Raw genomic sequence first — 26,494 nt, 5'->3', positions numbered from 1 at the left:
AATTTTTAACATTTATTTGTTTAGTAGAAGGTGGTATGGGCTAGAGGTGTGTGTGTGTTGAGGGGGTAAGTTAGAGAATTCACCAGAGACAGAGTAGGGAGCAGAACAGACAGATCTACTGAAATATACTGCTGAGGGGAGACAGGAGAGGACCATTGTACCATGTGGGTCTGCTCCCTGGTCTGGGATGGCACTCAGGTGCTGCAGTGGTTATAGTGCTGAGATTTAACCCCTACACCACCAGGGAGCATCCCCCCATTTCTAAGTTTTTGTATGTGTATATTCCACTGGATCTTTTCTTTTATCCAGTGATGATCTCTGTGTTCTACTTTTGTAATTAACATTACAACATTGATACCTCATTTCATATTCTCTATGTACAGCATTTTTCTGTTCTTTTTTTTTTTCTACCATCATAATCATACTTGTTTTCTTTGGGTCCTTTTTATCTCTTGTTCTGGTTTTACATTCTAACATTATCTTGTATTTATTGTACTTATTTAAAGTTTTCATCTGTCTATGTCAGTGACTCTGCTTCAAATATTATATATTACTGAGTGGGGCAGTCAGCTGCCAATGTGGCTCCAATGACCCCTGCCTCCTGTTTACACACAGTGTCATTCCCTCCTTAGTGGTGCTAGGGTTGGTTTGTGTGACCAAGAAAACCCAACAGAAGCAGTGGCTTTTCCTCTCTGAGGTTAAGCTGTAAGACACTGTGGTTCTGACTTGGTGACGGTCTCTTGCCTGCTGCTGGGACCGTGTTGTGGGGGTCTCCAGAGGCTCCAGTGGGGAGAAACCCAAGCCTCGTGCTAACAGCTCTCTGATGCCCCATGCTGGGTCCTTTAGCCAAGTTATGCCTTCAGCCAGCTGCAGTCCCTGTCCATAACTTGACTGGACCCTTGGGGGAGACTGAGCCAAAACCATCTGGTTAAGCTGCTCCCTGATTCTTGATCCCCAAATGGATAATAGGTAGGTTGTTTTAAGCTGCTGACTTGGTGTCATTTGTTACATGGTATTAGATTACTAATATATCCAGTTAATTTTTATCTGGAGATAGTTAGACTACCCTGGCATCTAGTTATTGTGGCAGTGAATTAGTCCCCTGACGTAAGCTGCTGTCCTGGCTGGTAAGACATATTGAGGGAGGGCCAAAGGCCAGAGTTGACTGGGCTCTGTCGCCTGGAATTCAAGGGCTAAAGGGATGTGTGAGGAGATGAGCCTGGGGTTAGCCGGTCCAGGCACCAAAAAACCAATTATCATCCCCTTTTGCTATTACAATACCTGACAATTCCTCTGGTGGTTTTATCTTTAACCCCCAAGAGGAGGCCATCCCCTAGGTGTCACCACCGGCCCTGGTGTCTGGAGGGGAAGAGGTGGAGGACTGATCGCCACTGGCTGCTCATTTCCTCCCCTTATACTAGCCCCTGACACTTGTACTCGTGCTTTAGGTTTCTGCAGGGAGGGGCAGACAAAGCCCTCCCCGAGGCAACACACGGGAGAGGCAGAACCTAAACCACTGACCACCTCACGCTTGCAGTCTCCAGTCTGGCACTCAAAACATACCAGTTAAACACAGCCTTCCACTTCCCCACAGGTCTCATAGCTGTGTGAAATTTCTGGAATTCATGTTTCCCTCTGGGCAACATGAGTCTCTCAGGTTTGCTCTGGGCAGGGGAATCAATAGCTTGTGCAGTTTGTCATCTTGGCAGAAACCAGGGGCCCCCAGAATCCTCTGGACATAGAAGCTTCCAGCTCTTCAGGCTAGTTGGGCCTCCTATTCGGGTAAGACCTCTGGCCCTCAGAGGTCCCAGCTGCTACACACAGAACTGACTTGTCTGGCCCTGCAAGTGGCGAGCTGGTTAATCATGGAATGTACCCTTTCAGGGGCAGCTGGTTACTGACAAGAGATAGCTCAGCTCCTCAGAAGGCCACATACCCCCAAATCTTGCATGGCCCTCCAGGGAAGACATTGAGTCCCTTTGCCACACAATGTATTTTTTGGGCCCACAGTTGTGGAGCCCTCCACATGGATGGGCACAGGGAGAGTCCCGAGCTGAGGACTGGTTAGTTCCCCTTCATTGCTGGGGGGTGATGAGAGCCTTTTAAGGGTGATCTCCAGTTTTATATAGTGTTCTTGGGAGAAAGAACAGGAGGATAGCTGCCCTAGCTGCCTCATCTCTGCCAGACTGCCTAGTGCAGCAACTCCTGGCCAGAACCTGGCATGGAAAGGCCAGGGGGCCCCAGTTAGTTGCTTCTCCCATCCTCTGCCAGCTTGGTGGAGGACAGTCTCTGGCCCATGAGAGAATCTGCCTTCTGAGAAGGTAAATGGGAGAAAGGACCTTTTTTGATCATTAACTTTTAGGTTTGATGGCCTGTGGTTTAATCAGTGCTTGATTTGTTTGTCCCATGAGCTGAAAGCCCAACTGAGGGCTCAGAGCCCCAGACAAGGCAAGGCCCCACGGACCCTCACGCTGGCCCCAAAGCAAGTGACAAGACAAGAGCCTTTGACCCCTGCCCAGCACTGCCAGCATTAGGCTCCAAGACTTATAGGAAAGGGTCTGGCTCCTAGAATCAGCGACAGGAGGTGACTGGCTCCGTGTTTCTAAGTAGCCCGTGCTTTCTGGTCTTTGCAATGACTCTTGCCCTTACTGGTTCAGGACCACTCTCGCTTATTCCTCAGTCAGAGGCCTGTGCTGAGAACAAGTGCTCACAGCCATAATTCAAGACACTTACAGCCCAACAGGCACAGAAAACAGCCTCAGGTCTTCTTCCCACCACTTTGGGCCTGGGCTCACCTTCTCGAAACCAAACTTAGTATCTGCTCTCCCACCAAAGGGGAAGCAGGAACTACCCCCAAGGGAGTACTTCAGCTCCCTCAGGCAGCGTCCCAGGCCCTGCAGAGTCCATCTAGAACCAAACCCAGGGAGGCGGCAGAGAAATACACAGACCACGGTGACCTTCATGTGTGCAAAGTACAGTTGTTAAAAACAAAATAACAAAAACAGAAAAGAGGCTGTGGCCTCCGTGGGGCAGTGCTGAAGCAGAGCCCCCGCTCTCAGACCTGGGGAGAGGGCCCCGCGCCTGGCAGGTCTGGGCTTGGCAGGCAGGGAGGCGGGATCTCACGTGTGGGCCCTCACAGTAAAGAGCTGGTGGGGCTTCTGGGCCGGAGGGGGCCTGATCAAGACGGAGCTGTGGCCTCGGCCCCCTCCTCGGAATCCCACACCTCTGACTGCAGGTAATCAGCAAAGAGCGCCTTGGCACGGCGGAGGACGCGCCCCAGGTGGTGTTTTCGCACCAGGCGGTCGAAGTGCATGGCCAGCTCGTTGTAATCCAGCCTGTTGCGCATGATATGGTCACGGTGCTCCAGCAGGATGGCCAGGCAGAGGAAGAGCATGAATGGGTTTCCCCGGCCAAACTCCTGGGGCGGGGGCAGGCCCAGGGGGGGTGGAGGTGGCAGGGCCTTCCCAGGGTCTTGCGGGGAGTCTACCTCTGGCATCAAAGGGGACCGGGCAGCCACATCGCCAGTGGGAGAGGCCTCCTGGGTGGATGGCGGAGATGAGGAGGATGGGGAATCAGGGCGGGAAGAGGAGGAGAGCAGTGGGTCTGGGGAGTTCAACAGGGGCTCAGAGAGGGACTTGGAGCTAATGAGGGCAGCTGGGTGGGGCAGCTGGACCAGAGGGTCCCTCCTGGGGCCTGCGTTATCCCTGAGTTGCTGGAGGTCATCCAAGCTGGCTTGTCGCAGGAGACGCCCCCCGCCGCCAGGCCCCTGGCTGCTTGTGGCCAAGTGGTCAACAGCTTCTTCGAAGGCATTGGCGCCTCCACCGGCTGGCCGCAGCATGTGCCTCTGTCGCACTGGCCGCCCCCTGTGGCCACCAAAGCCGGTGTCTGCCACTTGGCTGGGTGGCCCCACAAGCTCTACCTCATGTTCAGGAGGGTCAGGGGGCAGCGAACTCCAGGTGACCTCGAGCATGCGGAGGGCATCGTCAAAGGCAAACTCACGCTTGAGCTCAAGCAGCAGCCAGCGGTAACAGAAGAAGAGGTCATCAGCACCAGCTTCTTGCAGGTACTGGTAGAAGTCAGGGTCGGCGTGTCGCAGCAGCAGTTTGAGGTGGGTGAATTTGGTGGCCATGGCGCGGCCGTCGGGATGGAAGTTTGCGGCCAGGCGCTTCATGATGCCACAGAAGCAGACAAAGGCATGGCCTTCGTGGTCCATGACGGCGAGGATGGGTGAGGCCAGGTCGCTCATGCCCTGGCAGTAGGACACCTGGGGGTGGGTAACAGCATAGGTGGTGAGCAGGTCATGTAGTGCCCGCAGGTGCGGGCCGTCCTCAGGCCCAGCATAGTAGGGGTGGGCCCGGTCGGTCCGCAGCACGTCCTTGAGGACTGTGCTGCGGATGAACTCCAGGTCCTCGGGGCTCGCTCGCTGTGCCCACTCGCTCTTCAGCTGTTCGTACTCGCGGCTCTTGCGTTTCATGTAGTCCATCCGCTCGCGACCTGTCAGGCCGTCTGGGTACACATTCAGCAGGTACCGCCACACCACCTGCCCAGGGAAAAAGGGACCAGGCCGAGGGTCTACACGAGCCACCATACTCGGTGCATGTGTCGCCCCCACTCGCCTGCCTTGGGTCTTGGTCCTCCTTTAAGCCTTCCCATTTATGACTCCTTGCCCCCCCAAAGGAGAGCTGGCTGCTCTGGTATGTCTCTATGTGGTCCCACAACATCGTGGTCTGCTGCGTGTCTCCTGAGCTAGTCGTGATACCAAGGAGGCTCACCTTTCTCAGGGAGGGCTCAACTCCCCCGTGATAGATACGCAGGCGCAACTCATCTGGGCGGGAGAGCTGGCCCTCGTGGTCTAGGTAGGTGTGAAACTCAGCATCGCTCAGAGGGGGCTTGAAGGGCTTGACATCTTCCCCATAGGACCAGCTCAGCACCTGTTGGACCTTAGACAATGTGCGGCCCACCTGTGACAGAAGGAGGGAAAGAGGCGACCTCTCCGTTGGATAGGCTCGAGGCAGGTGCCAGCTAGCATGCCCAGAACCCGGGGTGTCAGGTAGGCCCTGCCCTCCAACCACAGCTGCTCCCCAGGGGTCCCTGACACCACCTGAGAGAGGAGAGACTGTGTGAAGGGCAGAGCAGCTGTTGTCAGTGATGACCGTTTCTCAGCCAGCAGCACGTCGGAGCCAATGACATCCTTGGGGCTGATTATGTCCCAGTCTTCCAGCAGTGGGCCTGGGCACAGAGAGCGACACAATGTGACACTGGGGCTGAGAATCCCAGACCTCAGGGCTGGTTCCTCTCCTTTTACTGAAGCCAGGCCCCCACAGAGCATTGGACCATTCCCATTGCCTCTTCCCAGGTCATCCAAAATTATGCAAAAAAAAAAAAAAAAAGCTGAACAATTCCTTTGTGGTCACTGTCTCACAAAATGCTAGGCAAACTAATATTTTTACAATACAAGGCAAGATTTACTGAGTAGTTACTATGTGCCTGGCATGGTGACAAAAGTTTCACCTTTGCAATTTTTTTTAAGATTTATTTTTATTTATTTATGCATACAAGAACTGGGCCAAAGGTGTGGGGTGGTGAGAGGATTCACAAGAGACAGTGGGGAGCAGGACAGGCAGATCTGCTGATATACACTGCTGAGAGGAGCAACGGGTCGGTGAGACAGGAGAGATCTGTTGTGCCATGCTTGTCGGTCACCTCTCTGGCCAGGGATTGACTCAGGCTGCAGTGGCTGCGGATAACTCAACAGTGCTGAGACTTTAACTCCTGAACCACCAGGGAGGCCCCTTTGCAAATCTTAACTGATTTCATGTTCATACCTTCCTGTGAGGTAGGCACTGGTCTTATGGCTGCTCTTTCTTTGAGGAAACAAGGCAGAATCAGAGTAAACAGTTGCCCAAGGCCCCACAGCTAGTGAGTGCAAGAATTGAAATCTGAAGGCCAGACCTGAAGCTCGAGAGTCCAAGGGTTCAGTCTTATGTTCATGCTAGTCCTCCTCCCATGATAGTACAGATTGCTGTTATCTTTCTCATTTCCCAGCGTCATGCCTACAAGGCTTACAACAATTAGTAAGTGGCCAAGATTGTCCAGGTAGGAATGACAGGGCTGGGATCTGAACCTCTTTTACCTTACTGTAGAGCCCAGATAGATTTAGGGAACATATCTGTGGATGAGGAATATTGTGTGTTAGAGGAAATAATGCCATGCTTGCTTTTACCCACTCGGGCCTTGGAACATCAGCAGAAGTCTGTGCTTTCTCTCTCTTCTTTACTCCCCTTGCATTTATTCAGATGTGATGTGGTGGCCAACACACAGTGGTCACCTGAAGGTAAGCTCAAGACATTTTTAAGAGCTGTCAACCTTGGTGCCGAGTCACTAAGCCAACAATGGCAGTGTCGGTTTCCCAACTCTATTGTAGGAAACAAATCAGGGCTGTTTTAAACCGCTGCCACTGCCAGGCAAAAACCACCCCCGCATTTCCATGGGGTCCAGTGCACTTTCTCCTGCAGAGCTGAGAGGGACGCAAGGTCACATCTGGGTGCCACTGTGTCTCTGTGGCGCTCTCACAGGGAACTGCAGTTTAAGGGACCCAAAAGGGCAGCCGAGATCTGCTCCAGACCCTGTCTCCTCTGCTCCTCACGGGAGTGAGCAGCATCTCTGTCTGTCCAGTGTCTTAAGCCAGAAACCTGTGAGATGTCCTCGCTGCCTCTCACTCTCTCAAGCCCCAGGACGAGGGGCTTCTGCTTGCAGAACAGACTTCCACTTCACCTCTCCCCTCTGCCTGGTCCCACATCCGAGCCACCACACCTCCCACCTGAAACTATCTCTTAACCAACGCCAGCTTCCTCTTTGCCCCTCCCTACTTTCCCCCAATAGCTGCCTGACTAAAACAGTCATCAGGGCATTAAAACACTTAACAGGTAAAATGAAAGGTCACACTACCAAAAGTCAAATTAAGGGTGTGAAAGAGCAAACAAGGCACAGGGTTAAAGCCTGATGATTTGGGGGAGAGAAAGGGGCAGGGCAAGACAGCAGGATTATATAGGTATGAAGGAAAATGTCCCTGGGATGGTGAAACAGCTCCTTGTCGTCTTAGAGAAGACCCGTTAACAAACAGCCTGTCCAACAGGCCTCCGTAGTCACATGCTGGTGAAATGCCCAGCTTCTAGGACTGAAGAAACCCCCTGCCAGCTTCCAGACACAAAGAGCAGGCTGCTTACAGCAGGGAGATGGCCAAAATGGCAGTGGAGTTCTGTTCTACAACTCCGAGAGCAAGAAGACCATGTGTCCGTGGCGCCTGTGGAACACGGGGAAGAAGGTCCTGGGAGGCAAGGGCCTGCGGCACCCGAGACAGTGCACACCATGGCTCTCAGGGAGACATTTTTCATCAGGAGCATATATCTGCTCCACGCACCTTGCTGGAGGAGAAAACTGATATTGCTTAAAGCAAATGACCACAGTGGCTCAAGGTGAAGGAAGGCGACAGGAAAGGTAAATGGTGACAGATCCCAAGTTTTTTTTCCTTTTTTCTTTTTAAAGATTTAGTTATCCGTGTATACTATAACAGGGGACAGGCCAGAAGTGTGGGGGTGAGAGGACTCACCAGAGACAGAGAGGGGAACAGAACAGGCAGATCGACTGAGGGGAACAGTGGGCGGGTCAGAAGAGGTCTGCCATACCATGTGTCACTCCCTGGCTGGGGATAGAACTTGTGCTACTGTGGCTGCTAACAGACTCATAGTGCTTTGCTTTGACCCCTTGTGCCACCAGGGAGGCCCAGTTCCCACGTTTTAAACAAATGACAAAGATACTGTCACTGAGAGTTTGCAATATTATGTGTTCAAGATTCCAGAAACAAGCAGCTTACTGTAAAGAAAAGATGATGACAGCCTGGAATTGAAACAGGGAAAATAATTCAAACAAAACCCAGAGGTTAAGGGCTAGGACCAGAAGAAGAATAAGAACTGGAAATGTGACAGTTTTCATTTTAAGGACAAGGGAGGGTGGGAGAGACTGAAGGAAAATAGTAATCTAAAGAGTTCACTGTCCACTGTGTACATGAGAGACACACCTAAAACTAGGGGACCCAGAAAGGTTGAAAACCGAATAACCAGGCAGCTCTTACCACAGGCATCTCCTTTAACAGCCCTTCAACAAGCAGCTCTCTGCCCACCTGTGTCTATGCAGGTGCCTCTCCTCCACTTCTTCTTTTTCTAATAAACATGTCTTTTGAAAATTCAAAATATAAAACAACAAAAATGTATACCGGCAAACAACCTAACAAAAAGCAAGAACAGCAAAACGAATGCAGAAAAAGCATTGCTCAAGGCCAGAAGTGCTACAGGAAAAGGAAGGCATTATGGATCAATTTTAAAAAGAAATAACTCAGTACTGAAGTGGACAACAGCTTTTCAGATTCATCTTGTGGTGAATCGGAAGTGACACGAGACTGTCTATAGGCTCTATATAATCTGCTAAGTGTGAACGCACCACATCTCCTGGAAGAAATATCCAAGGGTTTCATTAGGAGGTACTTCTCCCAGTCCTGCTTGTCACAATACTTAATATATGTGACACAATACAACGCAGAACTGGGGTACAGGCCAGAGGCTCAGGGGTGGTGAGAGGCTTCACCAGAGACAGAGTGGGGAGCAGAACAGGCAGATTGACGAAGTACACTGCTGAGGGGAGCAGTGGGCGGGTCAGGAGAGGTCTGCTGTGCCATGTGGTCACCTCCGGGGCAGGCGGGAATTGAACTCATGCGGAAGTGGCTTTAGCTTCTCAGTGCTGTGCTTTAACCCGCTGCGCCACCAGGGAGGGCCCACAACATTTATTTTTTTAAAAAAATATTTATTTATGCATACAAGGAATTGGGTACAGGCCAGAGGTATGTGGGGGGATAAGGTTTCCCCACCAGAAACAGAGTGGGAGCAGAACAGGCAGATCTACTGAAACACACTGCTGAGGGGAGCAGTGGGTGAGACAGGAGAGGTCTGCTGCACCATGTGGGTCAGCTCCCTGATCAGGGATCAAACTCCTGCTTCAGTGGCTGCAGATAGCTTCATTGTGCTGCAATTTAACTCCTTGTGCCATCAGGGAGGCCCCATTTTTTGACCATAGAATTTTCCCAAACCCTAAACAGATAAATTCTGTGCTATGCCAATCAGATACCTAAAGGGCTTTTCCCTAGACTTGAAAAAAAATATTCAAGGTTTATATGAAAGAATTCACATTTAAGAATAGTTAATAGTTAAAAAAGATGAGTCAAGAAAAAAGATATTGGGACGATGGCAATGTTTGCCTTATTAAAATTTACCACAATGCCACCTTAGATAAAAGTATGGTGTTAGTAGGGCCCTCGCTGGTGGCGAAACGAGTTGAAGTGCAGCACTATGAAGCTATCTACAGCTACCACAGCATGAGTTTGATCCCTGGCCAGAAAAGTGACCCACATGGCGCGGCAGACCTCTCCTGTGTCCCTGATGCTCCCTTCAGCAGTGTACTTGTTAACCTGCCTGTTCTGCTCCCCACTCTGTCTCTGGTGAATCATCTCACCTCCTGGAACTCTAGCCTGTACCCTAGTTCTCATATGCATATATAAGTAAATCTTAAATAAAAAAAAAGTATGGTGTTAGCATAGCAATAGACAAATAGAGCCAAATGATGGAATGATGTAATAGAAAGCCCAGAAATAAATCCAAATGTATGTGGGAATTCAACATATGACAAAAGTGGCATTTCAAATCAGCGCAGAAAAGGTGGCTATTTAATAAATGATTGACCACTTAATAAACAATTTAGTAAACTTATAAAACTTATTACGACTTAAATTATGACATTATTAAAAAAGCAGTTAATAACTAGTTATGCCATTTTTTTTTAAAGATTTATTTATTTGTTCATACAGAACTGGGGTACAGGCCAGAGGCTCAGGGGCGGTGAGAGGCTTCACCAGAGACAGAGTGGGGAGCAGAATAGGCAGATTGACGAAGTACACTGCTGAGGGGAGCAGCGGGCAGGTCAGGAGAGGTCTGCCACGCCATGTGGTCACCTCCGGGGCAGGCGGGAGTTGAACTCATGAGGAAGTGGCTTTAGCTTCTCAGTGCTGTGCATTTACCCGCTGCGCCACCAGGGAGGGCCGAGTTATGCCATTTTTAATAAAGCTAGGTCTACTTATCACAGTGTTGACAGGGTAGAGATTTATATGTAAAAAAGAAAATAAGCCTATTAGAAGAAAATTGAGAATATTTGTATAAACTTATAGATGTAGCTGATGTTCCAAGGTAATAGTACAAACTCAGAAATCTTAAAGGAAAAGAGAGCTGTAAGTGTAAGATGGCATACATATTTTTTATTTTATTTTATTTTTTTAAGATGGCATACATATTTTAATTGATGGGCAAAAAAAAAAAAAACATCACAAGCAAAGCCATCAGACAAAAGATAAACTGGCAAAATATATTTGCAGTACATATGACAAAGAGGACTTGTATCAGAAATGGACAAATTGGTCAAAAGTGTAGACTTGGTAATTTTTCTATCATAGAAGTGACAGAAACTGGCTTCTTCCCCATCCTAATGAAACTGGCTGGGCCATCCTAATGGTCACAGCAGGTGAATGACTGGGACAAGAATGCCATAAATAATATTGATAATAATAGCTCCATCTATGAGACACTTACTTATCAATGTGTATAGCATGATACCATTTATGCCAAACACATACCATTGGTGTGCATAAAGGCATAGGAATGTACTGTGTATCTCCATATGTGGATAAAGGGCTGTGTGTGTATAAATAAAGTACATGCAAGTTTTTACATCAAACTGATCAAAGTGGCTTTCTCGGGGCAAAAGGGGGTTAACATTAGCTATGGTAGTTACCGGAGATTTTAGCATTATTTGAAATGTTTTATTTTTGGGTAATTTAAAATGAGTTTCTCTATACTGTGACATGATGGAGAGGGTGAAGATGAAGACAATGAGGAGGAGGAGAAGGAGAGAAGGAAGAAAGCAGGAAAGGTGAAGAGAAGAGAGAAACAGATGATGAAGGAGAAGATGCTTAGGACCCAAACTTCAAAAAAAGAATGGTGTTGGTGGGAAGGCTCAGGCTCAGATAGATTTGGTAGCTGTTTATTTTAAAAAGGTAGCTGTGAGGTTCTCCCTGGTGGTGCAACAGGTTAAAGTACCACATTAAGAAGCTTTCCAAAGCCACTGCAGCACGAGTTTGATTCCCTGCCAGGGAGATGACCCACATGGTGCGGCAGACCTCTCCTGACCCACCTGCTGCTCCCCTCAGCAGTGTACTTTGCCAGTCTGACTGTTCTGCTCCCCAGTCTGTTTCTGGTGAATCCTCTCACATACCACACCTGTGGCCTGTACCCCAGTTCTGTATACATAAGTAAATATTAAAAAAATGGAAGCTGTGATACAAACACCAGGACACTCAACACACCCAAAGAGTCAAAGAATAGTTCCTATGACATTTAGTCCCTCTAAGAAGTCTGCCATCAAGCTTGGACTTCACCACAATCAAATTGTAAGCCGTGCTAGAATTTTATATAATAGTCTAGCTGGATAGCTGTGCTGGTAAGCCAACTCTCTGTGGCTACCAGCTATGCCAACATTGTAACACCAGCTTTTATTTTCTTAGAACAAAGAAGCTTTGTAAATAAAACTTAACATTAAAAGAAAAATAAACAATAAAAACTAGTTTCTTTAACAAGTATAACTCCTTTCAAGGCCTATTAAACTCCCATCAGAAGTTTAATGGAACGACTAGCTAATCCTATTGAATGAAAATAACAGTCAGTATAAAGAATATTAGTGCAAAAATCTGGAAAAGGAAAATATTAAACATACTGCAAAGCTATGCAATTAAAACAAGATGGAACTGGCTTAGGATTTAGCAGCAATACATGTAAAAGGATGAAGAATTCCAAAACAAACCTGAGTATATGCAGGAATTTGGTAAATAAGATGCCAGTGGGAAAAGAATGGACTCAGAAATAACTGGAAAGCTATTCTCCCTTTAAGAAGATAACTTTTAAAAATGTCTTTTTACCAAACAGATGGGTGTCTGTCTCTGCTTTATTTGTGTTCCTCTCAGTTCTTATACAGTTCTTCTGCAGTTAGGGTTTTCTTCACATGTCTATTAGCCGAGCAGATTTAATTTATTTCTTTTTTAAAAAAGATTTATTTTTATTTATTTATGCATACAAGAAACTGGGGTTTAGGTCAGAGGTGTGGGGGGTGAGAGGATTCACCAGAGACAGATTAGGGAGCAGAACAGGCAGATCCACTGAAATACACTGCTGAGGGGAGCAGCAGTGAGAAGGAGAGGTCTGCTGTGTCATGTGGGTCAGCTCTCTGGTTAGGGGTTGAACTGGTGCTGCAGTGGCTGTGGAGAGGGTCATAGTGCTGTGCTTTAACCCACTGCCACCAGGGAGGGCCCTCTTTTTCTTATTTTTTTAAAGATTTATTTATTTATTCATACAGGAATTGGGTACAGGCCAGAGGCTCAGGGCGGTGAGAGGCTTCACCAGAGACAGAGTGGGGAGCAGAACAGGCAGATCGACGAAGTACACTGCTGAGGGGAGCAGCGGGCGGGTTAGGAGAGGTCTGCTGTGCCATGTGGTCACCTCCGGGGCAGGCGGGATCGAACTCATGCGGAAGTGGCTTTAGATTCTCAGTGCTGTGCTTTAACCCGCTGCGCCACCAGGGAGGGCCAGATTTACTTATTTATGCACATAAAACTAGAGGACAGGCCAGAGGTACGGGGTGGGGGGGGGTAAGAGGATTCACCAGAGACAGAGTAGTAGGGCGCAGACCAGGCAGATGTACTGAAATACACTGTTGAGGGGAGCAGTGGGGAGATAGGAGAGGTCTGCTGTACCATGTGGGTCACCTCCCTGGCTGGGAATTGAACTTGTGCTGCAGTGGCTGTGATAACTTCATAGTGCTGTGCTTTAACCCACTGCCACCAGGGAGGGCCCTCTTTTTCTTATTTTTTTAAAGATTTATTTATTCATGCATACAAGAACTAGGGTACAGGCCAGAGGTGCAAGGGGTGAGAGGATTCACCAGAGACAAAGTGGGGAGCGGAACAAGCAGATTGACTGAAATACACTGCTGAGGGGAGCAGTATTTCTTAACTGAAATAGTTCCACCATGTCCATTTACAAGTGAGGAAACAGGTTTGGGAGTTAGTTAACTGGCTGACCTAAGCACATACGGCCACCCAGTAGCAGAGGATCCAGGGTCTCTGATCATTTCCGCCACCCTTCTCTCTGAATCTTGTTTCTCTCTCCTTCTTTCTCTCATTCCCTTCTTTCCTTTCCTGACCCCTTCTCTCCCTACCATCCACCCCTCTTTGTTGCTCGTCCTGTCTCGGTCTCATTTTCTCAGGGTTGCCAATCTTAACAAGCCCCAAATTTTGTAGAGTCAAATGATTAAGAGCAATGATTCTGAGTCAGCTCAGCAACTGCCTGGCTTCAAAGCCTGTTCCTCGACTTAGTATCTCATGTGATACGGACAAGTCCTGTCCCCTGTGAGCCTCGGTTACCTCTGCTATAACATGGGGATAGGGTCATCTCTACCTTGTAGGATTGCTCTGACACGCCTGCGAATGAACAATCTACATGTACAGTGGTCCCAGTGTTAGCTACCTATCTGTTCTTAGGACAGCAACAAGATGCCTCAACACTTCCAAATGGGCACGAGTTCCCTTAGGTTGGGAACCATGTCTTCTACTCCCTTCTACACCATGACTTTTCGTTTAGATGATTTTCCAATCTACACTAAAGTTAAAAAGAAGAATACACTGAACACCCATTCATCCTTCATCCACTTCCCTAGTTACAATTTTGCCACCTTTGCTTCATCTTGCTCTCGCTATATATAGACACGCCTATTATTTTCTTGCTGAATTATTTACAGACATCTACCCTTTAACACTTAGCTGTGTTTTCCCAAAGAACAAGGACATTTGCCCTAACTGTGAGGCCTGGAAACTTAATGTGCAAGAACACAAAGAAATGAATAAATACTGCATCTGTAATCATATAATCATAACATATTATGAGATTATATGCTATTATAAGTATTGTAATTGGAGCTTATACTTTTGGGGCATTCACTATGCAGCCATGTACCTTCCAGGTATTTTATATGAATCTCTCTCACAATAGTCCTAAGATACCATCTATAGGTGAAGAAATTGAGACCCAGAGGGTGAGCCAGGATCAGGACCTAGGAGACCTGGGTGGGTTCCTTAGCCCACTGTGGGGTTGTGTATGGTGAACGGTGGAGTTATCCTATGGGGAAAGAGTGGGCCCCAAAGCAGTGTCCCTGCCTCCCGCCTCAGCCCCAGTGCTGGGTACTCACTGTCTTCAGTGGGACGAATGTCTACACGCAGCTGCAGGTAAGGTTTGGAGGCGTTGGCAAAGGCCGTGCTGAGGTCCCAGTCGGACAGGAGGGAGAGGTAAGCTTCCTGCCCCAGCCGATCCCGGCCCAGGTAGCTGATACCAAAGTTCTTCTTTCTAGACGGAGGAGGAAAGGCGGCTCTTAGTATTCCTGCCCTGGAGGCCTCAGGGCCAATTTCCAAAATCAGGGGACGAGAAAAGGTGCTGAAGACAAGCAGTTCTGCTTTGTTCCAGTGGAAGAACAGATATACACCTGTTTGCATCTGAAGGGCACATTAAAAACCCGTAAGATGTTGCTCCCCCTCTGAGAGGTTGTTAAAGGGTAGGAATAAGAAGAAAGCTGCTCCCTTTCTTCTCACTTTTTAAAAAAAATATTGATTTATTTATGCATACAGAACTAGGGTATAGGCCCAGTGAGAGGATTCGCCAGAGACAGAGTGGGGAGCAGGACAGGCAGACTGATGAGGTACACTGCTGAGGGGAGCAGCAAGTGATTCAGGAGAGGTCTGCCATGCCATGTGGGTCAGCTCCAGGGCCGGGGATTGAACTGGCACTGAAGCAGCTGTGGCTCGCTTGCAGTGCTATGTTCTAACCTCCTGCGCCACCAGGGAAGGCCTCTTCTTACTTTTTAAAAATGAACTTTCTTAGTGCATTAAAAATAAAGCAATTTGTATATTTGCTAGTTTTTCCAACAAAAATGTTTACACAAAAAGGTCAAATAACAATTTGTTCTTCAGATATACCTATGTAACTGAAAATTAAATCTTTGTAATAACTACTGTGACCTTAGAAGCATCCTAACGATGCATCACTTTCCTCCAAAATAGCCACAATAACCACTACGCCTATCCCCAGAAATACCACTTTTCATCTGTCAGGTTGGTAAAATTTCCAGTTTTCTAGTAACCAGTGTTTGTGAGGGTTTGAGGGAAACAGTTCTTTTATTTACTGTTGGTGAGACTGAATTGGTGAAAACCCATCAGGAGAGCATTTTGGAAACATTCACTACAATTTAAACAGTGCACACCCTTTAACCCACCAATAGAAATTTATCCTTTGACTGCATTCCTCAAACAGTCCCAGGTAGACACATGTGGTTGTTCATTGTAGGATTATTTATAATAAAAAATTCTACCAAACAATGATACAAAAGCCAAAGCATCATGGTGGAGGTGGGTAGCCCACTAGCTGGGGCCCAGCACCCCATCACTCACCCGTTCAAGTCAAAGGCTCGGATGAGAATGTGCTGTAACACATCGAGCGAGGTGATCTGGGGGTCGACGGCGAAAGAGCGGAATTCAGGTGACAAGAAGCTCTCATATTTCTGGGGAAAGAAGACACTGGGTAGGCTACCAGGGGCCATGTTATCAGGTGCAACAGCATGAATGGTAGGAGGCAAGATCAGAGAAGTCATGGGGGCCAGATCAAGGTAGGTGTTCTGGGCCCCAGTGAGGACATTGGTGTTTGCTGAGCCGTGCAAGGGCTCTGTGCGGGGAGGAGACGTGGTCTGAGTTAGGGTTTAACGGGAGCAGGTTGCTCTGCAAAGAACACACTGTGGGGGAAGGGAGGAAGCAGTGGTCCAGTGGAAAGCAGACTACTGCAACAGTCCAGACACCTAATCCTGCATCTCTTCAACTCTGGTTGCCAGTCACCTTATCCAGCCTGGCCCCATTAAATCAGACCTCCATATGGCACCTCTGTTTGCAACATTCTCCTTCTTAAGCCTCTGCAAAGGCAATCTCAGGGTCCCCAGCAAGGGGTCCTATATGAACTGTGAGAGCCTCTCTCCAGTCAGCGGTTTGGAGCTTCATGCTCTGGTACCACCAAATTGTTAAAAGTTACTTTGAACACATCTTGGCTCTAGGCCTTTGTTTGTGCTGGTCCCGGCTGGAATATCCTTCCCATTTTCTCCACCCAGCTCACTTACAGTCAAACACTATCTTTTTTTGTAAACTTCCAACCCTCCGCATACAGCCTGTTCCATTACACTGAAGTGCTCTGTTTACTTTTCTCCAGAATCTACCCTTTCCTCACCCTTCCCAGAACCACCACCCTCACCAGTCACCTTTGCTTACCAGAGCTACTGCAAGTTTTCTTCCTGAGTCCACACCAATGGCCCTCACAATCTGTCCCTCTCAAACTCCCTGATTCACCTCCTACCACTCTTCCCCACTCCAGCGATATGGAAAGTTAAGGAAACACGCCAAGCTCATTCCCACCTCCCAGGCTTTGCCCTTGCTGTTCTCTGCCTAGAACACTCTTCTCCCCATATGCACATGACTGACTTCTTATCCGGGTCTCCGCTCCTTCAGCACCTCTCTGAGGAGGTCCCTATACAACGTTGTCTAAACCTTGTCTAATTCAGTACCCTTTTTGCTAAGTCCAAAGCATCTCATTTATTTAGTTGCTCATCTTCTAGATGAGAGTCTCAGGTCATGGGGGAGGGGGGAGGGAACCTGCACAAAAGTGTACTGACAACACACGTGTTCACTTGACTTCAGCACCTCCTTTCTCATTGAGCAACAGCACCCCTCGTTCCTCAAAATCCCACTCCTCAAATTATTAGGGTCCCTCCTTCAACCCCATGGCTCCTTCCCTCTATTCTCAATCTCCCCCTTACCGTCTACAGACCCATTTCCCTCCATTTTCAGACCCCCACCACTGGCTACATCCCCAAGGCCCCGTGTCCTCAAGCCCTGCGCCGCATTCCCAGGTCCAGCCTCCCCTCCTCCCATCTTTCAGCCCTCAAGCCTCGCCCCCAGGTAACACCCCGTCTCTGGCTCCGCCCTCCATCCTAGGACAGCTGTCGCCAGGCCCTTCTTGGGGAACCCCTGGGCCGGGTGGCCGACCCTCGGCTGTAAACCTCACCTTGACTCGGACCCGCACCACCTCTCTCTCCTCCTCTTCGGCTGCCGCCGCCTGGGCTCCCCCGCCAGGTGGGGGCGCTCCGGTGCCGGTTAAGTCCGAGGGCCCAGAGGCCGTCGCCATCCCGCCGCCACCGCCTCAGGGTGACGGTTGACAGTTGCCCCCTACCCCTGCGCGAACCCCAGAGAACGGGCGCCCGCGGCCCCACCTCGCGCCCGGGCGCAGGCGCAGAAGGCGCCGTGCGGACCCCCCCCCCCACCTCCTCAACCCTCCCACAAGGCTCGGGGTGGCGGTCTCGTCTGCGCATGCGCATAGCGCTGTTGTCTGTAGCCTCTTCCCCAAAGCCGGTGTTAGGTCTGGTTGCAGCCAATGTGCTGGCGCCTACTGAGGTCCCGCCTCCCCTCGCCCGAGGTTGTTGGGCAGTCTACTTCCGGATTCACCTAGGTGTGTGTGGAAGTGACAACCTATTCTGGGGAGACAAGTGGGCAGGGAAAGGAAGCGCGATGACGTCGAGAACCTCACATCCCGCCCTAGTCGCCAAGAGCCTCTGCTGACAGATGATGTCATTGCTTTCAAATGTCAGAGACCCTCGCTCTGAATGAACCCGCTGAACGGGGGAAAAAATGCTTTTCCCAGAATTTGTTCAAAAATAATTTAGCATGAACATTGATGGAGCTATACATTAATGACTTTTACGATTTCTGTCTGTATGTTAAAGAATTTACCCCAAACAGCCATTGTTATGCTCTTTGGAAAGCCTCTTTATTTAAAATTTTGCCTTCATGTCATTTAATATTCACAACACTTTAGGACAGTCCTGTTGTTAAATAGTATGTGTCCAGTAAATATCAGCTGAATGATTGAACGTATCTTAGACTCCTTTGAGGAGCTTTGAATGCAGAATGCAAAACAACATTCTCATTTGGTTGCACAACATCCCTAAGTTTGGACAAAATAAGATTACCTTTACAAATTTGACAAAGGAGTCCTGTAGTCCTGTAAGATACCTGGATTTCAGCTGTTGCCATGCTGGATGGCTGCTACTTTTTTTTTTTTAAGATTTATTTGTACATACAGAAATGGGGTACAGGCCAGAGGTGCAGGGGCAATGAGAGGATTCACCAGAGACAGAGTGGGGAGAACAGGCAGATCCTGGAAGTACATTGCTGAGGGGAGCAGCCAGGGAGACAGGAGAGGTCTGCTGTGCCATGTGGGTCAACTCCCTGGCTGTTGGGGGATTGAAATCACGCTGAAGAGGCTGTGGATAGTGTCTTAGTGCTGTTTCAGCCTGCTGTGCCACCAGGGAGTGCTCAGCTGCTACTATTGATGTTAGATTTTTAGACTGATGCAGTTCTTTTTGGGTATCTTTTAAAATAATGTGTTGCTTTGCTATTAGTATTAGGCATCTCTACTTTCTGAAAGGTTCAAAGGAGAATTTTCTTGGAAAGTCAGAAAAGGTTTATTGGTTTCTTTGTCTTTCCTAGGTGCTGGAGTCAAACACTTCTTAGGGCACTTCTGGGTTTTCTGATGGAAACAAGTTTTCAAGAACCTGCTTGTTACTAAAATTATCATAGAGTGGGATGAACAAAACATTAGCTTGGGCATTGGAGTTTATCCTAAGGGCACTGGAGCACAGGTTTTAGATGGGGAAATCATGTGATCAGATGCCTGTGTCTTGTTTGTGCAGAGAACCTTGGATGGAAAGCTTCTGGAAGCAAGGAGATCAAACAAGAAGTCCTTGCCAATCCTGGGGCAAACTCTTTATTTACTCTTCCATTCAATAAATACAAAGTGTATGCCAGATAACTGAATATATTAGTTCATTTAATCTGTATAAAAGCCCCATGAGGTAGGTACTATTATTATTAGCCTATTACAGAAGAGAGCACTGAAGGCCAGGTAGGAAAAAAGCTTAATGTCAAGGGTGTAGTAAGTAGCACAGGGGGGAGACTGTATAACAGAAGGCGGTGGGGCTTGAGAAGCTGTTCTTGAAAAAAAGCAAAGAGAACAGTAGGCCATAAGCAATGAGGTAATTGATGGATGTGAGGTGAGAAAGTAAAGCACAGCTTTGGCCTTAACAGTGAGGCATTTCTCAAAAGATATACTGTAGGCTTGAGTAGGACCTGGATTTGAACTGAAGCCCTGCTCTATACAGGTCATCTGAAGCCAGTCCACAGGTATTTGCACTTATTATTCATGCTTTGTCACCTCACATTTCTTCAAGTATCCATTTACTTTATGACTGCAGGTCAATGAGGTTAAGGATAGAGACCATGAGGTGAGTGATGTGGGTCTATACGGTGTTGGATATCTGTGGGGTGAATGATGAGAGTTGGTGATATGTGGATGCATGATAGGTGGTTATGAGGTAAGTGATGGGGATCTGTAGGGTAAACGATGGGGTCTGTGGGATGAGTGATGGACAATCACTGGGGTAACTGGGACCTGTGGAGTGTGTTTGTGAGATGATGGATTCTGCAAGTAAGTTATGGGGTGTTAAAGAGTTAATGAAGTGAGTGATGGGGGGAATATATAGCATGAATGAAAAACTATTTGTGGGGAGAATGATAGATATCTAAGGGGTTAACAATGGATTATGTGGGATGATTGATGGTAGAGTTTGTGGCTTATTTTGTGGGGTCTGTGGGGTAAGTGACGGGGTCTTTGGTGTGTGTGCTGGTAGGTCTATAAAGTTAGTGATGGGGTATCTTTGGGGTGTCTTAACAGGAGACAAGAGGCTGAGTGATGTGTAGGATGAAGTAGTCTCTGAGGTGAACAATGAGGCCTGTGGAGTGAGTGATGGCTAGTGTTATGAACCTTATTGCCCCCCCACTTATATTGAAACCTAACCCCGCAATGTGACTAGATTTGGAGATAGGGCCCTTAAGGAGGTAATGAAGGTTAAATGAACCCTAATCCAATAGGACTGTTATCCTTGTACGAAAAGAAAGTAATACCAGAGATAGGGACCCATGGGGGGAAGGCAATCTGCAAGCCGAGAAAGGCCCAGGAGAAACCTACCCTGAGAACACCTCGATCTTGGACTTCCAGTCTCCAGAACTGTGAGACTGAGTTTGAAAGATCAACAGGAGACTGTGGAGTCAGTGATGAGGTGTCTGTGAGGTGAGTGATGGGAAACTGTGGGGTCAGTGATAGGCCTTTTTGAGGCCATGGATTGGAGGGTTATCTGATGATGGGGGAAGGTTATGACTTTGGGAATGGTAGTCTGTGGAATGAGTGAATGATGGAGGGACCTGGGGAGTCAGTCATGGAGTATTTCTATAGTTAGTAATTAAAGATCTCTCAGTGTTATAGTTAAGGTCTTTTATTTCCTGATTAAAAAAAATATTGCCACCATCACAGACCTTCTAGGTTCTCTGGAACCTTTGTCCCAATGGCTCCTGGCAGCAGCTCTAAGGAGCTCCTTTCTTCCCTTCTGTCTTTGGCCCTTTTCATACCCATTCGTCAGCCTGAGTTTGAAAGATCAATTTGCTTTGTCCCTCCAACCTGCGGGAGCAGGACTAGAATCTTCTGGAATTCAGAGAGTTCCACATCAGCTAGTGTGCAAGTCTAGTCCATCGCTCACTAGTTCCGCTTGCTCTTGGCTTTTGTGGGCCTGGCGTCCAGCATGCTCTGGGCACGAGTGAGCTGCTTTACTGAATCAAGCACAAGGATTCCAGGTACCACCAGCCACAGGGAGTTCAAGAAGACAAAGTAAAACCAGAAGTACAGTGGATGGCCCAGCTCCCCATGCTGGAATCCGTCACGATACTCTGTCAGGAAATAGAGCACATCCCCGTAGATCTGACCTGTGGGAGGAAGAAGGGAAGGAGGGAATCCTGTGAAGAGACAGAGCTTTTCCAAGTCATTCATAGTCTCAGGGCTCAGGATCCCCAAATTCAGAGAGCTGAGATTTTCTGAACTCAGGAGCATTCACATCTGCAGATTTAAGGAAGCTCAAAATCCTAGAATTCAAGATAGGTCAGGATTCTGGGACTAAGAGAGAACTTGTATTTTTATAACTAAAGAAAACAAACAATTTAAGAGCCCATGAGGATACAGTTTCATATGAAGGGCACTCAGATTCTGGATGCCAGAGGATCCAGTAGCTTTCCACCATCACGGGTCACCTCACATAGACCCCACAGGAGACTTAGATGGAAGAGGAGAAACCCTGCCTGCTTGAAAATACATGTTCAGAGAAGGATGTGGCTGTTCCAAAACCTCAGCTGTTCAGTCTGAGTCAGCCTGGATGAACATCACTGAGAGAGCCCATCAGTGATGCCTCTATGTCTCGCATCTCCTTAAGCCCTTCCAGTGCCCAGCGTGGGCCCTTTTCCTTACCCACAGAGACCACGAGCTGTAGAACAAAGCGGATGGGTTTCTGCCGGAGAATGGTGAGCACCAACATTAGGCTCAGCGGTCCCCACAAGTAAGCTGTGATGGACTCCATGCATATCATAAAGTTGTCATTCCTGAGGGAAAAGATGGGGGGGGGACACTAGCATCACAGTGCTCTGCTCACAGGGTACCCCATGGTAGCTCCCTGAGTCATCACCACCTTAAGCCAAAAGAGGTCCCCCTTGACAGAGGCAAACACTTACAGGAGGTATCGGCTGTCTCCCTTGGCGTACTCTTTCCCTGAAGCAGACAAGAGACATCACATTAAGAAAGGAACTCAGAGTGATGACAGCCCAGAACCCATGTAAGAAGGCAGATTTTCAGGGCCTCCCTGGTGGCATTAGGGGTTGAATCTCAGCACTATGAAGCTACTGGCAGCCACTGCAGCACGAGTTTGAACCCCAGCCAGGGAGCTGACCCACATAGCACAGCAGACTTCTCCTGACCCGCCCGCTGCTTCCCTCAGCAGTGTATTTCGATCAACCTGCCTGTTTTGCTCCCCACTCTGTCTCTGGTGAATTCTCTCACTCGTCCCCATATCTCTGGCCTACACCCCAATTTGGTTGCATAAATAAATAAAATAAATCTTAATGAAATAAAATAAAACTATACTGACAGATACACAAGGTATTACAATTCAGGTCTAGCTTTAAAAAAAAAAAAAAAAAGGCAGGGTCCTCCCTGGTGACGCAGCAGGTTAAAGCACAGCACTGAGAAGCTAAAGCCATTTCAGCATGAGTTTGATCCCTGCCCCAGAGGTGAGCCACATGGCACAGCAGACCTCTCCTGACCCGCCCACTGCTCCCCTCAGCAGTGCACTTCATCAGTCAGCCTATTCTGCTCCCTACTCTGTCTCTGGTGAATCCACTCACCACCCTGTACTTCTGGCCTGTACCCCAGTTCTGTATGCATAAATAAATAAATCTTAAAAAAAAAGAAAATCTTATTTATGCATGCAGACAGTTCTGTATGCATAAATAAATAAATCTTAAAAAAAAAAGAAGGCAGATTTTCTAACCTCCCCATGCCTCAATTTCCTCATCGGTGAAATGGGGCATCCATGTTTAAATTCCAGATGCTCATATATGTCATATACAAGATCTTGTATTATATACAAGATAATGTATCTGACACAGAACAATAAAGTGTTGCTGTGATTGTCTGCTACTCCAAAATGTTTGTGTAATCAAAGGAGACAGATGCAGATGACTGTGTGAGTGAAACAGTGAGTGAGTGACTGAGTAAGTAAGAGCACAAGCACGAGCATGCAGGTGATCAGATAAGTAAATAGAAGAGGGGACAGAGAATCAGTAGGGGATATCACTCAATGTAAAAATAGGTGGGAGGTTGGAATAAGTTCTTCATACAAAGGGATTCCCAAAGAAGCACACAAAAGGTGCTCAAACTTTCATTAGTTGTTAAAGAAAAGTAAAACTGTAATCACACATCACTCACATCCACTAGCAGGATAAAAAACTTAGAACTCCCTGACCACACCAAGTGTACGCAAGGACAAACTAGAACTCCTTACACTGCTGGTGGGAACAGAAGATGGTGTAGTCATTTCTGAAAACAGGTTGGCAGTTTTTCAAGTGAAACATACACATACCATACAAACCAGCCATTCCACTTTTCCATGTTTACTCAAGGGAAATGAAAGTGGATGTGCACATACAGACTTGCATAAGAATGTTCCTCGCATCTCATCCACTAGGTCAGAAGGATTATTGTTTGTAACAGCAAAAGATTGGAGGGATTTGTCCATCAGTACTGTACAAGTGAAATAATTCTGTAGTATCATGCTTCGAAAGCTCTGTGACTTCATTAAAAAAGCAAAATTCAACAGTGTATATAGCCTTTTCCTATTATGTAAAAAAATAAAAATAAAAATAATGATGACAATAAACAACTGTATGGTATCTACTATCTGTCAAATCTGTTCTAAGTAACATACATGTACTACTACTATCCGTTTTTTACAATTGAGCAAACTGAGGCTTATGTGTGTAGTTTATGTATAAATAAAATCCCTGGAGGGAAAACATAAGCAATTATTAACAGTGGTTAATAATCAGGGAAACTTGGTAGATTTTCATTGCATACTTCTTTAAATGACTTATTTTTTGACCCTGTGAATTTATGTGCTTCAAATGCATATAAATTAAATGAATTTAAACAAATGAATGGGGCCCTCCCTGGTGGCACAGTGGGTTAAAGTACAGCACTGAGAAGTTAAAGCCATTTTAGCACCAGTTCCATCCCAGCCAGGAAGGTGACCCACAGGGGGAGGCAGACCTCTCCTGATCCGCCCACTGCTCTCCTCAGCAGTGTACTCGTTGATCTGCCTGTTCTGCTCCCCACTCTGTCTCTGGTGAATCCTCTCACCTCCCCTGCACTTCTGGCCTGTACCCCAGTTCTGTATGCACAAATAAATAAATCTTTAAAAAAAAATGAATGGAAGCGGGGTGGGTGGCTAAATAGCTAAGCCAATCCCTGCCCAGGAAGCTCCCTCCTACACATACCAAAGAACTTAGAACTTACAGAGTTGGGACAAGAAGGCTTGATCTCCAAGAAGGTCCTCATGGTAGACGATGAACCAGCCCTCAATCACCATGTGGATGAACCCACAAACTGCAAACCAGCACACAGACAGTCGCCGCCAAGTCCCCAGTGGGACGACTGCAGCTCGACCCGACAATAGCCATGTGGTCACAAGTAAGACCCCAGCGGTGGAGAAGAGGCCAGCCAGGAGATGCCAGGTGGGGCGGTCATTAGGCACGAAGTTGTCCAGTTTCAGTTGCCGAGGCCAGTATGGGTGCAAGGGGCTGGAGCTGGTGGCCATGTCTTTGTGGGCCGGTGACTGTGCGTGGATAGTAGAGAAAAAAAGGAACAGAAAAACCTAAACAAAGAGAAAGCACAGAATGAGATTTTTAAAAAATCAAATCCAAATAGCTTTTTTAATCACAAGAAATGTTAAGTGGACTGAACTTATCAGTTAATAGACTATAAAGGGCACGGGTAGCCTGAAAGCTTGTCCCCAGCAAAGGAATCAGACCAGATCCCAGTCCTTGGGGGGTCACAGTTTGGTGAGGGGAGGTGGATCCGGAGCTAGTCCCTGCTCTCCGGTTCACGGTCGGCAGGGGGTGACCCAGGGATCCGGCAGGAGTCAGTGCACCGTTTATCTGAAAGCTATTTCCTCCCCGCAGTCCTGGAGACTACAGGACGGAAAAGAGAAAACTATTGAGAACTATGACCCACAGTTCAGTGACTGGAAAGGCAAATCCTTCGCGCAATAGCACAAAACGCCTCTAACCTCCAAGAGAAGAGTAAAGTGCAGGGTAGCGGTATTGCGCGAGGCGCCAAAGAGGAAAAGGAAGGTCAAATACAGAGACTACCAATCAGAAATAGAACTCTTTGATCCAACTGCCCAATGAGAAAAAGGATCTTCTGTTTATCTCCCCGCCCCCTTGATCGTGCAGTGGATGGGTGGGGGGGTGTTATCGCAGGAGTGTAAGGGTGGTAGGGGGGAGAGAGAAACACACAGAGACAGAGAGCAATGAGAGACCGGGAAAGGGAGTGGCAAGCTAAGCGGAGAGTACTCACCAGCCTGCGTGTTCACAGCGGCCTCTTTCACCCTGGTCTGGGACTTTCTAAGCCGGCTCACACCGTCAGTAACATCCCTAGTTCAGACTCTCCACCTCACAGGGCCACGCCTTAGGGAGGAGGCCAATGGAGGCGCTGGGGAGATGGTCAGTGTCTATCCCAACCAATGGGAGCTCTCTGTGTGCCGCTGGCCCCGCCCACACGCGTGGTGCCATTTTCGCTGTTGGCTGAGACCAAGTCAGGAGTCTGATCAATGAACCGGAAAATGTTAAGGTATTTCATCACCCACCTCATCTGCCATCAAACCAGACTGTGTTGTTTCCTCTCACTTCAATCCTTGGTTTCTAGGCGGGGCAACCGCTCATTTCCTAGATCCACCTTCAATCCTAATCCGAGGAAATTGTTAATATGACAGGCATATCACACCCTACACACTGCACTTCCTCCTTCTTTCCTAACAGCAGCGGTCATCCTCACTTGTCCGGACTTCAAGTCAGAAGAGCCAATCAAAACCCAGGTACTGCAGCTTTGCCGACTAACTGGCACGGCAACTCTCAGTCTCCCAGCTCCAACTCTAAAGAGCCAATCAGAACTTTATAATTCTAAGCCAATGGGCACCCAGACCGAGCAATCAGAGTCGGGCTGGACCTCCCATCCAATTAGAATCCACAATATCGATCCTAAGGACATTGACCACCAATTTTTTTGTTTCTTGATTTCATTCCTCCCTGTCCCAGTTAAGGCAATTAATTATACTAGAAAGGCTACCTCAATTATCTGGACAGTAGTATTGGGCTCTTCTCACCCCCAGCTCTCTGATTTGTCCTGGTCCCACTCAAACCAAACAATGCCATCATAAATTAACAGTGAGCCAATCATAACCTGCTCCCTCTTCATGGTTTCCAACTTCCAAACCTTTATCACTTTTGTTCCCCACTGAGCAGTGAAGAAAGAGCCTTTTCGATATTTCCTACTTTTATTTGACAATAACAAACTGTATATAAAAAAGGGAGAAGAAAGGCGGGGAGGCCCTTGATCTCCCCCTCTTTGCTGCCCCAAGCATCCCCCATCATCCCTAGACTCCAGCAGGGACCACCCCCTTCCCGCCTTGTGGTGGGGTGGGAATTAACAGGCATGGAAGTGTGTGTGTGTGTGTGTGTGTGTGTGTGAGTCAGAGAGAGAGAGAGAGAGAGAGA

At 47.8% G+C, this 26,494-nt stretch overlaps 2 protein-coding genes across 2 annotated transcripts; both read right to left on the bottom strand.

Annotated features, from left to right (window-relative positions):
• Nucleotides 1-2,958: 2,958 nt before the first annotated feature.
• Nucleotides 2,959-17,505, bottom strand: TBC1D25 (TBC1 domain family, member 25). Its single transcript, XM_004690002.2, has 6 exons — nucleotides 17,298-17,505; nucleotides 15,644-15,753; nucleotides 14,392-14,546; nucleotides 5,102-5,229; nucleotides 4,773-4,961; nucleotides 2,959-4,540 (listed from the first exon to the last, which is right to left on the bottom strand). The coding sequence occupies exons 1-6, from the start codon at nucleotides 17,415-17,417 to the stop codon at nucleotides 3,179-3,181; spliced, it is 2,064 nt and encodes a 687-aa protein (XP_004690059.1). The 5' UTR covers nucleotides 17,418-17,505; the 3' UTR covers nucleotides 2,959-3,178.
• A 956-nt stretch (nucleotides 17,506-18,461) lies between these two features.
• On the bottom strand, nucleotides 18,462-25,816 carry EBP (emopamil binding protein (sterol isomerase)). Its single transcript, XM_004690001.2, has 5 exons — nucleotides 25,299-25,816; nucleotides 24,237-24,594; nucleotides 21,899-21,935; nucleotides 21,639-21,769; nucleotides 18,462-21,103 (listed from the first exon to the last, which is right to left on the bottom strand). Exons 2-5 carry the CDS (start codon nucleotides 24,535-24,537, stop codon nucleotides 20,880-20,882), a joined length of 693 nt encoding a protein of 230 aa, XP_004690058.1. The 5' UTR covers nucleotides 24,538-24,594; nucleotides 25,299-25,816; the 3' UTR covers nucleotides 18,462-20,879.
• Nucleotides 25,817-26,494: the final 678 nt, after the last annotated feature.

This window comes from Condylura cristata, unplaced genomic scaffold (genome assembly GCF_000260355.1).
Source record: "Condylura cristata isolate star-nosed mole 26May11 unplaced genomic scaffold, ConCri1.0 scaffold00027, whole genome shotgun sequence".
NCBI classification, from domain to species: domain Eukaryota; kingdom Metazoa; phylum Chordata; class Mammalia; order Eulipotyphla; family Talpidae; genus Condylura; species Condylura cristata.
Note: the sequence above shows the minus strand (reverse complement) of the source record. Positions and strands in the feature narration are given on the sequence as shown.